Raw genomic sequence first — 16,431 nt, 5'->3', positions numbered from 1 at the left:
TTTTATCCAGAATTTTTGAGAACGCAAACTGATAGTGTGCTTTTGAAATGTGATCTATAATGTAAATGAATCAAGAGGTGTAGGATAGTTGGTCAACACAATGAATACAATTTTCAAAACCGTACCATATATAGTACAAATATGTAGATGCTATACGGTTAAACTATTAAAACAAACAAACAAAAAATGAATTTAAATTTTATAAAAAACTAACTTCCTGTTAGTAATGGTTAGTATTTTTTTCAAATTTTTTTGAATATATATAATATCAATAAACACGAACGTCAAGTATTTACGTTCATTTATCATATGTTTAGTACAAAATACAGCAATTTTGTATATCTAATAAAGGTTCTTTTTTTCCAGTCTGTATCACCTACCCTGTATCGCATACCCCATATCGCATGGCTAAACCCGTATCGCATACCCTGTATCGCATAGCAAATCCCGTATCGCATACCTGGCATGACGTCACAATTCGAATGACGTCAACGTTTGACCTATGACGTCCAGTTGCTGTTCCTACTAAAAAAATGTCATATCATTTCAACTTAAATCGATGTTTTAAAAAAAAATCATTACCAAGTAACTTTACTAGCGATTTTCATAAAAAATAAATACAATAAGATGTAGAAATGTCGGACGATTTAAAAAACGGATATTGCATGAATCTGATTCTGTAAAAATATATGATAAACAGAATAATACATGGCAAAATCCGTATCGCATGCTGTATCACCACTCGACCAATATCAGCCCTCGGGACCTTCGGCCCTCGGGACTGATATTGGTTTCTCGTGATGATACAGCATGCGATACGGATTTTGCCATGTATTATGCTATATTTATCGATATAATCTACTTTTAAATTCTAACAATCCACGATGTGAATATGTTCCAGACCATATGAGTATTTGGACCGTACGCGTACGGTCCGGACCGTATAGGTATACTCGTACGGTCCGACCATACGCGTACGGTCGGACCGTATGAGTATACGCGTACGGTCCAGCTGACCAGACATGTTTTGAGATCATATGGGTTAAAAACAAATATTTATCAAAATCTTTATTTTTAGTTATACAAATTGTTATTATTACAAATAGATGGATGAAGTGAATAAGCGAACAAAATTACTATTGAACTTTTTATATTAATTTGAGATATAAGTTATGTTGATCTGTTATATACATTTGTATCTAATAAACTTGACCAACTTCTTAATGTTAGTCAGACCGTACGCGTACGGTCCGACCGTATAAGTATTTTGAAAAAGTACGCATACGGTCCAGACCGTACACGTACGGTCCAAATACTCATTCGGTCTGGAAAAATATATTACTAAACAAAATATAAGCAAAGACTTCAGAATCTATCCATACTAAAACGGTATAAAATAATCAACATTATGGTTGTAATTAAATTTTGTTGTGATTGTTGTAAAGTTATGAGTTGCAAGGATTTAATCATGCTTTATGAATTGAAAACACACAAGAATTTTATTCACGACTGTTTAAAATTTAAATATCTACTAAATGTATCTTACTTTCCGTTTTATGGATAATTATATTACAATACAAACAAAAAAAATAATAAATACTTATAAAATCTAAATACTAAAATGGTATGAAATAATTAACGTAGAAGTATAATGATTAATTGTTTATAAACATTTTTTTTGTAGGATGCAAGAATTTATTTAGATTTAATTTTTATGTTTCCTTTACAAATGAATATTAAAAATTACCAAAGCAGAGTATCTTGTAATATAAAATACTTATTTCTTAATTGCAACTCTGAAAATATTCTGATTTTGATCATTATTAGTTTCTTCAGAAACATAAATACAGTATATATTTTGTATATTTTTTTGATTCCGATTGAATTAAATACTTTTGATAAGAATATTATCTTTCTGTTTTTCGAACAAATATCAATATTTTAACCAGATTCTTCTCTCCCATAAGTCTATGATGAAATACACACTCAGTATCCCGTGGTTAAATCTTCCAACATAATTAATTCAGATGTTATCGAGACAACATACAGTACCACGTTATCATTGACCCAGACACACACAAGTGGTCGTTTTAAAACAAATATAATTGCGTCGTCAAGGGTCATCAAGGAACCATATCAAAGACGTAGATAACAACCTGTTAAGACCTGTATAAATGACCGAAAACTTTCGAGACGTTCCGAGAATTTTATTCTGACTTCCGGCCGAGAGATATCGAGTGGCCCATAGACACATCCAAAACTCGCCAATATATAAGCATGAACCCCTCAGGGGGTTCATGCAAAAAATCATCATGGCTTAAGGAGAACCCCAAATAAAATGTTAAGTTTCAACATAACCGATTGCTCAACAATGAGAAAGGAGACTAGTAGACTTTATTTGTATACCATACATAAAGAAAAGATATGTGTATACCTGTAATTTGCATAATGGTTGGCTATTTAGATAATTAAATATTTAAAACCAGTTAAAACTGCACGGTATAATGTACTTTTAATTTCTTTATAACGCCTTTTCAGTTCTGATATGCCCGAAAATCAAAAAAGGTTCGTTCACACTGCATGATTTCGGTATAATACGTTTGCAAAATGATTTGGTTGGCTGTTTACCATTTTGACCATTGGTCTTTACTATTTGTCGTATCCATTATCCCATGTATGACATGTAACCGTGTAGAACCTTTTTCCGGATCTAAAATGCCATTAATCAAGCTATACAGATGCCACCAGCGAAGAAGGAACAGTGTTTTCTGTTCAATTTTGTGTTTCTTGTCGGATGTTTTGTTGCATAGGTCATTTTCGTTTTGGTCATGGATGTTTTGTAGTCCCCAGTTTGTCAATTTTCTTCCGGTCATAGTGTTTTATACGAATATTTTGTTGTCTCCTTGTTTATCGATTTCTTTTCGGTCCTGGTGTACATGTTTTAAAGAAAAGTGTTCTTGTCTTCTTTTTTGTCAATTTCCTTTTGGTCATGATGTAAGATAGGGATGTTTTGTTGCATCTTTGCTTGCTAATTTCTGTTTTGTATTGGCGTTTCCATAAGAAAGGCTTGTCAGTGGTTGTCGTTTGTTGATGTGTTACATATTTGTTCTTCGTTCAATTTTTGTACATAAATTAGGCCTTTAGTTTTCTCGTTTGAATTGCTTTACATTTGTCATTTCGGGGCCTTTTGTAGCTGACTATGTGGTATGGGCTTTGCTCATTGTTGAAGGCCGTACGGTGATCTATAGTTGTTAATTTCTGTTTCATTTTGGTCTCATGTGGAGAGTTGTATCATTGGCAATTATACCACATCATCTTTCTTTATATTTGAGGTTTCCTTGTCTGTCAATATCCTTTTGTTCATGGTGTTTTCATAGAATGTTTTGAGGACTCGCACTTTTCGATTTCTATTCGGTCATAGTGTTTTCTTTTTGAATGTTTCGTGGACTCTTGTTTTTATATTTTTCTTTCGTCATCTTTTTTTCGTTTGCATAGGATTTTGCTTGTTGACTTTTGTTGATTTATTTGATTTTGGTCATGTAATTTCTTAAGAGATGTGTTAATTTTTACTTGTTTGTGTCCTTATGTTCAAGGTGGGGTTTTTGGGTGGGTTTTTTTTTTTTTTTTTGTGTACTCTTGTTTGTTTATACGCTTTGGGTTCAAGTGTTTCTTGTGGGATATTTTGTTGACTCTTGTGTATCTATTTCTATTTGGCCATGGTGTTATCTGAGGGATGTTTTATGGACTATGGTGTGTCTATATCATTTCGGTTATGCCTAATGGTGTTTCCTTGGGAAGATTTGTCTATTTCCTTTTAATCATGTTTTTCCTGTGGGATATTTTGTAGACTCTTGTTAAATTAATTTTGTGTGATCAAGGCGTTTTATGTCCTCGTACTCAAATTACTTACATACCCCCCATTTATTTTTTATGTACGTTTTTAATAAAATGATATAATTTAGTATGTCAAAATGAAAATAGTCAGCTTACCATATAAGGTATTTTTGCAAACCGCAAATATGTCTCCAACTTCATTACATATTGTGAAATACTTGGTGCAAATGGTCCCCTGCTTATTTGATGCAGAATGACTGTGTCACGTGGATACTCTTTTCTAAAATATATTTTTATCATTAAAACCATTTCAACAATGCACTTATTCGTTAATAACATTACCATAGTGGAAATTGAGAATGGAAATGGGGAATGTGTCAAAGAGGCAACAAACTCGACCAAAGAGAAAAAAACAACCGAAGGCCACCAATGGGTCTTCAACAATAGCGAGAAATTCCCGCACCCGACGTCGTGCTTTTACTGACTCTAAACAAAAATGTGTACTTCGTCTAGTTCAGTGATAATGAAGGCTGCTTTATACTTAAAATACCGATTTGCTGTTTTATTTTCTTCTATTGAAGAATTTTATTGGAAACTTCATAAATTAATACTACAACTGTTAACTAAAAACAACAATTAGTGTATAGGTTTTAGGAACACACAATAATACATCGCAAGTACAAAAAGGGGGCAAGATTGGTCCAAAATTTAAAAAAAAAACTACCATACTCTCGACTTCACAAAAGATTTTCAAATCCAATTTAGGTTAATTTTGTCTGAGGTAGCTTTTACATTGGTTTTCTAAATAATTATAAAGGTGATGGTACGAGTTGGAACCAAATTGACACTATTATTAAATTTATTTACAGCTCTTTTCATAATACTAGTAAGTTAAGGTTTGGTTGACTTGCTTGCTTTGTTTGTATAAATGTTTGCTCAAGCATTGCAATTAGGATTGACAACTGCAAACAATATAAGTAGGCGGAATAAACCTGATAATGTCCAATCAAATATAAATATAATGTACTAGTAGTACACAAGTTTAAATCTTGAATCCAATGTGTGCACTTTACTTAAACATTGCGGTTTTGATCTACATGTACTCGAAAATGTGTAGAAAAAATTGAAGAACACAAACGTCACGTCCAATGTAAAGATTTTCACACAGAAAATGCAATTTTGTATTTTCTATCTATTAACACCGTGCTATTAAGGCGAAATATTCTTTATTTATAATAAACAGATCCACAATAGAAGTAATCGGGTGGAATAACGAGGGTAAATATCTGGTTTAATAGTGAATGTCATCTTTGCCATTTGGGATCTGTTAATGGAATGCCATTTTTTAGTACGTACACTAGAATAGTATTTGGATAAAACTATTTGGTTCGTGAAAATCTAATAAAGTTAAAAATACTGATCATATTCCAGATAGATATTCAGCACTATTTATTCCTTCGGTTTCGTTAATCTCAGTCGAAGATCCAGTCAAACAAAACGTCAGAGTTAAAAAGATTCATAGTTCATAATAATAACATTAACGGTACTAATTTTCCTGCACCAGATGCGCATTTCGACAATACATGTCTCTTCAGTGATGCTCGTGGCCAAAATATTTGAAAACCAAAGCTTATATAAAAGATGAAGAGCTATGATAATCCAAAAGGTCCAAAAAGTATAGCCAAATCCGTGAAAGGAATCAGAGCTTTGCATGAGGGAGATACATTCCTTGATTTATAATAATTTATCATAAAGTGGGTTCAAACAAATACGCGTGTCCATCCTGGTATTTTAGTACTTTTTGTATTTGCAAGCAGGTACTTGTCTCTGACTAAAACATGCCTATACTGTGATTGTAATGTTTATCTGGTTCAAAGTTATTCTCCCTTATTAAAATACGCAGGTTATAGTGGAGTGACCAAGCCATCATTTTTTCAACTTTAATGGACCACCCAACCTGCAGGCTAAACTTTACAATATGAAATTTAAAACATTTTTAAATCGGAAAATCATGAAATTATAAATACTAGAACACACCCGCGAAATCGCGGGCATTCAGAGCATAGTTTAAAGTATCAGTATGTAAAGTGTTGTTGGAAGAATTTTGTTAAATACAGAATGACTGGAGAATTTCAGCAAAAGTATCATAAGTCATAGGTTATTGGGGACATTATTTCCAAAGTTCCCAATTTTTGGTTTTCTATCAATTTCAATATGAACATACATTTAGTATGTTATGAACATTTATTTAAGTAAGGAGCCTGTAATTCAGTGGTTGTCGTTTGTTTATGTGTTACATATTTGTTTTTCGTTCAGTTTTTGTACATAAATAAGGCCGCTAGTTTTCTCGTTTGCATTGTTTTACATTGTCATTTCGGGGCCTTTTGAAGCTGAGTATGCGGTATGGGCTTTGCTCTTTGTTGAAGGCCGTACGGTAACCTATAATTGTTAATTTCTGTGTCATTTTGGTCTCTTGTGGAGAGTTGTCTCAACATGGCAATCATATCACATCTTCTTTTTTTTTGTAATCAATGAATTTTGTAAAAGATTTAATGACTGGAGAATTTCAGAAAAAGTATCAAAAGTTCACATGAATAATTTTAGCGCTATTTACTTTCAATTCTAAGTTTACTAATCGATCCATGGTGATCATTGATATAGTATACAGACCCTCTCTATTTAATAAACTCTGTGACTGCCGTGGATAGTAAACTTGAAAATGATAGCAGATAAAATTCTGAAAATACACTTTATTCGTAGTATATGTATGTTCAAAGTATACAGAAAAACGCAAACCGGAAGTCTAATCTGACTTAAAATTTCGTACAATGACGGGACAATACCCGGATGCCTTTTGGTGTCATACCACCAATTAAAAGTCCCTATCTGTTCAACCAAATTTTGCAATTTTCACAGCTTTCTAAATATTTTACCTTAAATTTAACTTCATAGAAACTAGGTATATCCTGAATCATACAGGTGTTAACTTTCTGCATGCCAATTTTCAACATACATTCAAAATCATATAAGAAAGAAGAGAGCTTCCGAAAGGAGGTACCACTAAAAATAACCCCTGGTTTTCTGGAAATCTTAAATTAGTATACTATGGAGCGCATTAATCCTCAATTTTTAATGCAAACTCATAGACGGGTAAATTTTGGCTCAAAATGGTCTTAATATATTTCTCTTTCAACAAAAGTTTCATTTCTGCAAATTTGTTGGTTAGTTTAGGTGAACAATGACATCAAATGCACTATTTTTTGTCCGAGTAGGCCTAAATTCGAGGGAGTAATTGGTGGTATGACACCTTTTTTCTCGTTTTTCTCCTAAAATAACTCAATCTGAATAATCATATGAATGGATGACAAATGCGACTATGCACTGTACCTATAGGACACAGAGGCGTGTTGATTAATTTATTGTGGAAAGAAGAGAAGCGACATCAAAAATGAGGTCTTCTCGTTTAATAGTATAGATATACACATGGAAAAAAGTATTGCAACACCTAATTGAAATTGAAATTAAAAAACCACTCTTTATTTTTTTGTGATATAATTTGGTAAAATAGAAGAAATTAAACATTATTTAAGTATCACCTGAGTTTAATCAATAAATATCGACTTGATAAGTTTTTATCTGCACATGCAGCTACTGTACCCGTAAACAGCAAAACAGCTGTTTTTATCCTCATTGTTTTCAACACTTTAAATAACCAAGTTTTTAAAGTTATGTGATTGACACCTTGTAATGGGTCCTTGACAACTTTTAACTGCAGCAAGATGGCATATTATCAGCATAACAAAAGCAGGGATGTCGTTGTAACAACTGAACGTATTGTTGGTCATCACCATTCCACTATAAGTCGTTTTGAGAATAAAAATCAGGCAATAAACGCTGTTAAAGACCTTCCGAGATAATGAAGACCCCCTATACCATTTGCTAGGGAAAATCAAGCATAATGAAGGTTGGTCAGAAGGAAACCCTTTGCATACAAGACAATCCTAAAAAGAGAGTGGTGGCCATCCAGGAAGCTTTTAACAAGAACTGTTCGAGATCGACTCATCGCTACTGGTTATCGTGCGATAAGACCATTTCGGAGACCTTTGCTAACGAACAGACACACACTTTTCCGTATCCAATGTTGTGCAGAGCTCGCCAAAGTTGGAAATTAGCATCGTGGAGGAAGATCCAATGTTCAAATGGAATTCGGTTCATCTTCCTTGGCCCGATCGTAGCCCGGATTTGAACCATATCGAGCATATTTGAGACACTATTTGGCGGAAAGTGCGCGAAAGGACACCCCAGTTCAAACACATTATGAATAAACAATGCCCTTCATCGGAAATGGTTGCTGCTACCTTAGCAACAAATTAGTCGATTTATGGAAGCAATCAGAAGACGTTTAGATGCGGTTATCCGTTTGAATGGAGGCTGCGAACAAAGTACTAATTCTTTGGCGTATAACGATCAACCATGATGTGAACAGTCATCTGAAGATTAATTTTGAAATGTCTGACATTGCAAAGTTCGACTACAGTAAAAGTTGTAAAATGCATTTTTTTGTACAAATAACACTTCATTTTGTTATTAAAATTGTGGTTATATAAATCATTTTTTTTCAAACATTTTTTGTTCGTTTCAATGCCAATGTTATCATAAACTATGTTTCAATAATATTATACACATATTTTATTATATTTCATCCAAAAAAAGAGGCTGATTTTTCAAGTTTTAAAAAATCAAGGTGTTGCAATACTTTTTTCCATGTGTATAGATAGATAATCTAAATTTACAAATGTTGTAACCCACTTCGTTAAAATAATACAGAGAGTGTTTTTGTTAAATTGAGTGAAAATGGACAAAATAAAGAAAAACAAATAAGGAGTTCTAATTTTACGTTATGAATAAACAATTAAACTCTGTATAAAATGCAAAATCATGTGTCAAAAGACAAAAAAAAGTAACAAAATTCTGATTGTTTTCCACTGTTGAAATTTGAAAAAAAATCCAAATGTCTTATTTCTTTCCATTTTATAAAAAACTGAACCGCAGACTTGAAATGTCTACGACCGGGCAAAAATGTTAGCTTAAAGTATTGGCTTTGCAAAAAAAAATAGTGTTTAGCCTGCAGGTATGCCGGTCCATTAAAGTCGTAAAATAAGCACCTTTTTCTTGATCTGTCACTCCACTATTAATTTATTTAAGATCAATTGTGTCAATATGATTCCAAATCAAAAATGGTCTAAAATTTATGGAATTTTGGGTCATAAATGCTCTTCAACCTTGTACCTGTTTGGCTTTCTAACCATTTTGATTTGAGCGTCACTGATTAGTCTTATGTAGACGAAACGCGCGTCTGGCGTATTAATTAAATTATAAGCCCAGTATCTTTGATAACTAATTAGATTGTGTTTTGGGGGGAAGGTTTGCATTTAATAAAATAAATATATATTTTATTTGAGTGTCACACATCGATTGATACAGTACATATATACAAGTAAATTAAGTAACATCTTTAAAAATTCAATCAATGCCCAGCTAAACATTTGACTTATGAGACACTTTAAAAGCATACATGTACATATTTACAATAAACTGCATGTTAAATTTGTATAAAATATTTTTAGAGTTAAAAATCTAATAAATTACTTTTTCAAAATCGCTTTCAAAAAAAAAAAAAACTATTTGTAAAAATATAAAATGATAGTACTAATTATATGAAAAACACTATAAGAGTTCTTATTAAAAAATTATCAATTGTCTTCTAAAATAGAAATAAATATAATAAAAATATTAATCTCAATAAATAAAAATACCTTATTTTAAAGATTTGAGAAAAACAAATATGCTTAATGTTTAAAACTTAGACAAAAACTAGGCTATCAAAATAAAAATGTACTTCTTCAATCAAATGTAAATAATTTCCTTCTCATAAAACATTTCTGTAAAATTTTACATAGACATTTCTGAATTTAATAAATATATGTTATGTTATTGGAAATATTTAAAAAAATATTATTTTTATAAGATAATTTTTTATTTCTAGTTTTATTAACATATTCAAAAGTAAAAGAGAAGGCATATCTAATTGATTAATTAATTTAGAGGAACCGAGACTACTAGTCTTTGAGGGGAAATACAATAATAAGAAAATACTCATTGAATGAATGTGATCCAAACGAATATTAAACAAACATTCTCTTTGGTACAAGACAATAAGCAACAGTACAAGTCAAGAACATTATAACATTGTATGTTATATTTAGCACGAAAGGATAGATGTTACAAGACATAAGTATTATTTCGAATTATCATCAAAGTCAATGTCATATCAACGCATTTAATCTTCAGTCTCGTTGATATTGAGTCAACATATTTGTTGCTTCACAATATGCAAAATATTAATATAAAGAGCATCAAGATTATTATTTTAAAATTGGATAAAGTTGCTTTTCGAAAACAATTTAAACTTTCGATATTTATAACCAAAATATTATAAAAGATATATAAGAATCTAAACATTCAGGGGATTTTTCACATGCTAAGAACGTATCATTCACTGTGTTTTTTTGGTTACAATCCAATATTTGGGTTTTACACCAATAAAATGATTTGATTTGATTTGATTTGATTCACCGTGCATGACATTTCCACCAGACGTGGCTATGAAGTTATGACATCCCGCGCAGCCAAACGGATGTCTCACTTTATCACCAGTTTTATTTCTGGAAGTCCAGGCAAGACTTATTTTTATGTGCTGGTTTATGTTGTTTTATGTAATGTATCCGTTTTTATTCTGTAGTAAGTCACCACTTCGGTTTTATCATGTATATCTAGTATATAGTCATTTTATAAAATTTAATGTTTGTAAAAAGTATGAATTATTCTAAATAATAAGGATGTTCTTATCCCAGGCAGAAAACCCTGGCCGTAGTGGTCACAGCTTTTTGGAAATTTTGGTCCTAAGTGCTCTTCAACTTTGTACTTTTTTGGGATTTCGAACTGTTCTCCCATTTATTTGTATTGTAGTCATGTCATGTTATGTTGTCATTTTAATGTTTATATATTTAATATTGCCATAAAAGCGGGAGGTTTGGCATGCCACAAAACCAGGTTCAACCCACCATTGTCTTCTTAAAATGTCCCGTACCAAGTCAGGAAAATGGCCATTGTTATACTAGTTCGTTTCTGTGTGTGTTCCATTTTAATGTTGTGTTTCTGTTGTGTCGTAGATCTCCTCTTATATTTGATGCGTTTCCCTCAGTTTTAGTTTGTAACCCGGATTTTTTTTTTCTCAATCGATTTATGAATTTCGATAAGCGTTAAACTACTCAGTAACTGTTGCCTTTGTTTATAGTATGGTCAAATGTCGTTATGGAAATTGTCTTTACCAATCAGTTATCGTCATCTAACTAACTCATCTGTGACTGATATATCGGAGACCAGTGATGATTCAATCGATCAGCTTCCAATAAGTTAGTTAGTTTCTTTCTTGTAAAGAGCAATTTTAAGTGCTTTTTCAGGTCGGTTTGAAGACAGTTTATTTATGTTACGGCATCTGCTTCTTCTTAATATAAGCGTGCAATTTAATTAAGATGTAAGATATTCTTCACGTGTGTAAATACGTAATTCCAATTTGCACGACTAAAATGCTACGTAATTCAGAGACGAGATCAGCGTTAATTTACATGTCTGATAAATGATTTAAATGTTTATCTATCTGACAATCATCTTCACATAAAGGTTAAAAACTAGATTATCTTTACCCCAAATAGATCAGATGAAACACCCACGTATATAGTTATGCTTGATATTTTATATATATATTTCATAGTATCGATTTCAATCATTGAAAATAATAAATCATATATGTTTTGCTTTGACACTTTAAGAGATTAAAGTTAATCAATAATAAAAAAAATGTACTTGCTTTTCTGGCTTTCTGATACGTTTCCACACCAGACATGATACTGTTGTTGCTAAAACGGTACCACCAACAACTTTAGCAATAATTATTAAATTGTCAACTTTTAAGATCTCCATTGCTTACAGGTGTGTCTTTTATGATGATATCCTAAAGTTACCTGTATTCACAATGTACTTTACTAAATCTTGCGGTTCATAATATATAATACATAGGTGAGAATTCGTATCTACATAGTCGACCATTTAACTTTACAATAAACGTATGAGATATCAGTATACTATAAACGCATCGTCTTCTGGCATTCTGCTCTTTATCGTGAGCAAATATTCAAATAATTTATCTCACGGTTCATGTTGGTGCCGTTTGTAATCCATGTGTGGGCAGTGTTGATTCTTTAAAATCAAAAATAACTACATGGGATAATAACTGATAATCGATATCAAAATCGGGTTTGATTTACTGTAAACGAACATTATATCATTTTCTAAAAATCTAAAATTACTTTGGACTTGCACCAAAACAAGAAAAAAGTTTAGTGTCACACTTCCTTTTTTCATGGTGTATCGATTCTATTCTAATCATTTTTTAAAGTTCGTACTAACATTTCCTTGTCCTTTGGATTTATTAAACTTCCCTAATTTTATATTGTGTCGTCACGATTCTATTCATTTGCTAAAGCTTGAAAAACAAATTCTCGATAATTTTCATTTAACTTTTGAACGGGTACTAGTTACGAGATATATTAAAAAAAAAACAAAAAAAACAAAATTATGATTCTTTTTGTAAAATCATTAATGAAAGTGAATAGTGAAATAATAATTATCTTTTTAAATATAGCAGCCAGTATGGTACGATTTGTCAAATAAAGCATTTAAACATTGATGATGAATTATTCATTCGCAAGTGAATAACTCGACCTCATCGAATCCGTATTCATGTGAACTTTAATTTAACCCATAAGCTTGAAATGGATAACGCATTAATTGTGCGTGTTAGATTATTTAAAGGAAAACACGGCCGACACTCGGCTAACCGAGAGATTGGTCGGTTAATCTATTTTGAGTATACGGCTATATCGGCGGTTGGTCTGTTAATCGGGTTGGCTAAATAGATATAGGAAGATGTGGTGTGAGTGCCAATGAGACAACTCTCCATACAAATAACAATTTAAAAAGTAAACCATTATAGGTTAAAGTACGGCCTTCAACAAGTCTGTTAATCAAGTGTTATCGAGAAAATCAATGAAAGTTCAGCATGTTTCATTGTATAACTTTCTAAATATAGTTTCATCATAAAAAGTATTCATGTCTAACAAAACAATTCAATGTACTAAATTCAGTGGTGTAATTATTATTTTTCTAGCTTCGATGTACGATCTATAAAATGAAAAGGCGGGTTACTCATCAATAAATTTATGCACATTTTACACACATAAAATGTACACAAAATGACACATTGGTTAAATTTACTTGCATTCAATATTTTGAACATCGAAAAAAGAAAGGCATTATGTTTGTTAACCATATTGATATCATTGTGTGAAACATCTACAAGAAAATCTTTATTTTGGTGACATAAATCAATCTTTATTTAAAACCTGGTCTGTTAATGGGTCGGATGTATAAAACCCGGTCTGTTAATTGGTCTGTTAAGAGTTATGAATGGCAATAAAAGTATAATTTTATTGCTATATGGGGTGTTATCGGATCAAATGAGTAGGCTCAAGACGAGCAGCTAAAATATACGAAAACAACACATGAGCAATGAAACATAACATATACGGAAACAACACATGAAATTGAAAATTGATAAAAATGGTTTCAAAAAGTGTAATATTAAAGTCAATGAATATTAATTTCATCGAAGAATGATCGCATATATCATGTTGATTCTGTTTAATTGTCATGAAGGACACAAATTTTGTCATCTACATTGGTAACCAGTATATAAATCAGAGATAAACGTCGTAATGTAACTAAACATCAGTAAGTAAAATATATTGGGATGACAAAATATGAAAAATAAAGTAAGAATAATGAGTAAGATAAATAAAATGTAGAAAAAAATGACATAACAATTTAAAGAATACAGCAATAAACAATACCCTCAATCCGGACCCTCATGGTATACCGTGACGAGAATCTGGTATGGAAACGCAGAATATAGAATAATATATAAGGACAGTAGAGAGTGATACATTGCTAGAAACGAGAGAAAAATAATACTTGTTTAAGAATACACACATGAAACACTGATGGCTGTTGAAACAGTAACGGATTGCAATGTACTTATATTGGTGACAAATTCTAGAAGTTTACATGCGGACAACTTTGGTGCATGGCAAGTTAATGCCATTTTGCGTTTTAGCGCTTTAGCGTTTTCGCCTTACATATTCTATATGGCGAAAATGCGAAATTGCGAAGTCCAAAACGCGAAAACGCGAAACCGATTTCTCGTTTTCGACTTCGCGATTTCGCGTTTTCGCCCTATAGAATATGAAAGGCGAAATAGCGAAAACGCAAAATGGACTTCACCGGTCACCATAGACAATTGTAGTTCTCCTCTGCACTTATGTAGAAAGGAACTAAACGGAATAAAATGAATTTAAACTTAAAATATCCAAATGTAGCTGCATTTGCTCCTTTCCGTTTACTTCTTTAGAGTGATTTGTAAACAACATATAATTAAGTAATAGAAAAAAAGAACCAATTGGATGATGCTGACGAATTAGGATTTAACGTCCATCGACAAATATCATGTTCATATGTGAACGAGAACACGTTATATGTACCCTGTGTTGTATTAGAAAGACACTTTCAGTCGGAATTGAGAACGTGCTACTTCTAACAGACACTAAAATTAAGGCTGATTGTAAACGTCAATAAAAAATTCATGCATATTCCAGAGGCCAATCCATATCACGCTATATTGAAGTGACACACCCTTCAATAAAATGCAAAGAAAGTCAAAATAAAAATGCTCTTTTTAGGATACTGTGGCACCCTATTGTCATTTTTGTTTACTCAGGAACATCTCATTCTTAAATTTTTCAAGGGGAAAATATAAAGGTAGCAAAATTGTTGTCGTGGCTAATAGCTCTTAACTGACACAATTTCAATTGTCCAACCCATTAACAGACTTTATTCCCATAATTTTCACTAAAACGTGGTATTGTTCACGTTATTTTACAATTATGAAATATTTACTAATGTCAATTTATTTTTTAGAACCACAGTACTATTTTTGTCCTTTAAATGATATCTAAATTTGTTTTTTTCGCCTTTTATTAAAAAAATTGCTATGCGTATAAGCATAAATACTACATACTTGCGCGACGCCTTTTAGTTTTACTGAAAACTGCGCAGACTAAGAAATATTTTTTACAAGTGCAAAATGTTCTATGATTGATATAATTTTGTCAGACACTTTTCTTTTTTTGATTTGGTTCTTATAACATGCCAAAAATCTGTATATTTAATAGAGTTTAACATTAAATTAAGCGTTTTACTCTTAACAGACGTATAACCAACCCGATTAACAGACCGATCGCCCATATAGCCGCATACTCAATATAGATTAACCGACCAATCTCTCGGTTAGCCGAGTGTCGGCCGTGGAAAAGAATGTCAACATTGTAAGCGAAACAAAGGTAATCAATTGATTGACTGTTCTGATCCACACAAAAACACATTTTTATACAGTAAAAAGCGATTATTGACATATATTTTTAATATATGATATGAAATTGTACAGACCTAGAAAAGTCTAATTACACGAGTTCGCTTTTTCTTCTCTTTTTAACGATAACAAATATTTTATTCAATTATTTCCTGTTATATAAATACCTAAGAAGCCCAGGTCGCATACTTAGGGACCCCTGTATTTTAAGAATGTAGGACAGAAAGTCACAGGACAAAAAGTCCCAGACAGAAAGTCACGGACAAAAAGTCACAGGACAAAAAGTCGCAATTCACGGTTTCGCTTTCTATTTCTATCAATATTAAATTTTATGTTTATATCGCTTATGAGCATCGGAGGTCTTCGGAGGTCAACTCGATAGTAAATTAGATGGCATCAAGACTAAAATACACACACGAAACGAAGCTACATATTATCAAACCCATGCGGCCTGTGGATTTATCTTATTTTTTTTTTATAATTTGGATAAATGTTTTACATAGTTATAAATCAAATATGAAAAATGCCGATGCTAGCATGTCAGTAAAAGCGGCATGTTTAACCCTGCCGCATTTTTGCACCTGTCCCTAGTCAGGAGCCTCTGGCCTTTGTTAGTCTTGTATGATATTTAATTTTAGTTCATTTATATATTTCGGAGTTTAGTATGACGTCCATGATCACTGAACTAGACTGTACATAATTTTGTTTAGGGGCCAGCTGAAGCACGAATCCGGGTGCGGCATTTTCTCGCTGTATTGAAGACCCATTCGTGGCCTTCGGATGTTTTCTACTCTTTGGTCGGGTTGTTGATTGCAGAGTCTTGTATTTGTTTTTAGTTCAATGGTCTCACCATCAATTGCACAAAAATCGCATACACATGTACATCAAGTTTGGCATATAAACTACAATAATTTTTAATATGGTGTTTTTACAGTCAGGATAAGCACATGTAATTTTCTCTCTTACAAAACCATTGTTAAGTATCACATTGA

General features: G+C 32.0%; 1 protein-coding gene across 1 annotated transcript in view; it reads right to left on the bottom strand.

Moving 5' to 3' along the window:
* LOC143062533 (uncharacterized) overlaps positions 1-12,172 on the bottom strand; it is a 29,273-nt gene extending 17,101 nt beyond the window's left edge. The window contains exons 1-2 of the mRNA XM_076234200.1: positions 11,765-12,172; positions 3,991-4,114 (exon numbers count right to left, since the gene is read on the bottom strand). Coding sequence (XP_076090315.1) covers positions 3,991-4,114; positions 11,765-11,877 — 237 coding nt within the window. The 5' untranslated portion in view covers positions 11,878-12,172. The remainder of the gene's footprint in view (positions 1-3,990; positions 4,115-11,764) is intronic.
* Positions 12,173-16,431: the final 4,259 nt, after the last annotated feature.

Source organism: Mytilus galloprovincialis, chromosome 2, assembly GCF_965363235.1.
Source record: "Mytilus galloprovincialis chromosome 2, xbMytGall1.hap1.1, whole genome shotgun sequence".
NCBI lineage: Eukaryota > Metazoa > Mollusca > Bivalvia > Mytilida > Mytilidae > Mytilus > Mytilus galloprovincialis.
This window is presented reverse-complemented; position numbering and strand designations above follow the sequence as displayed.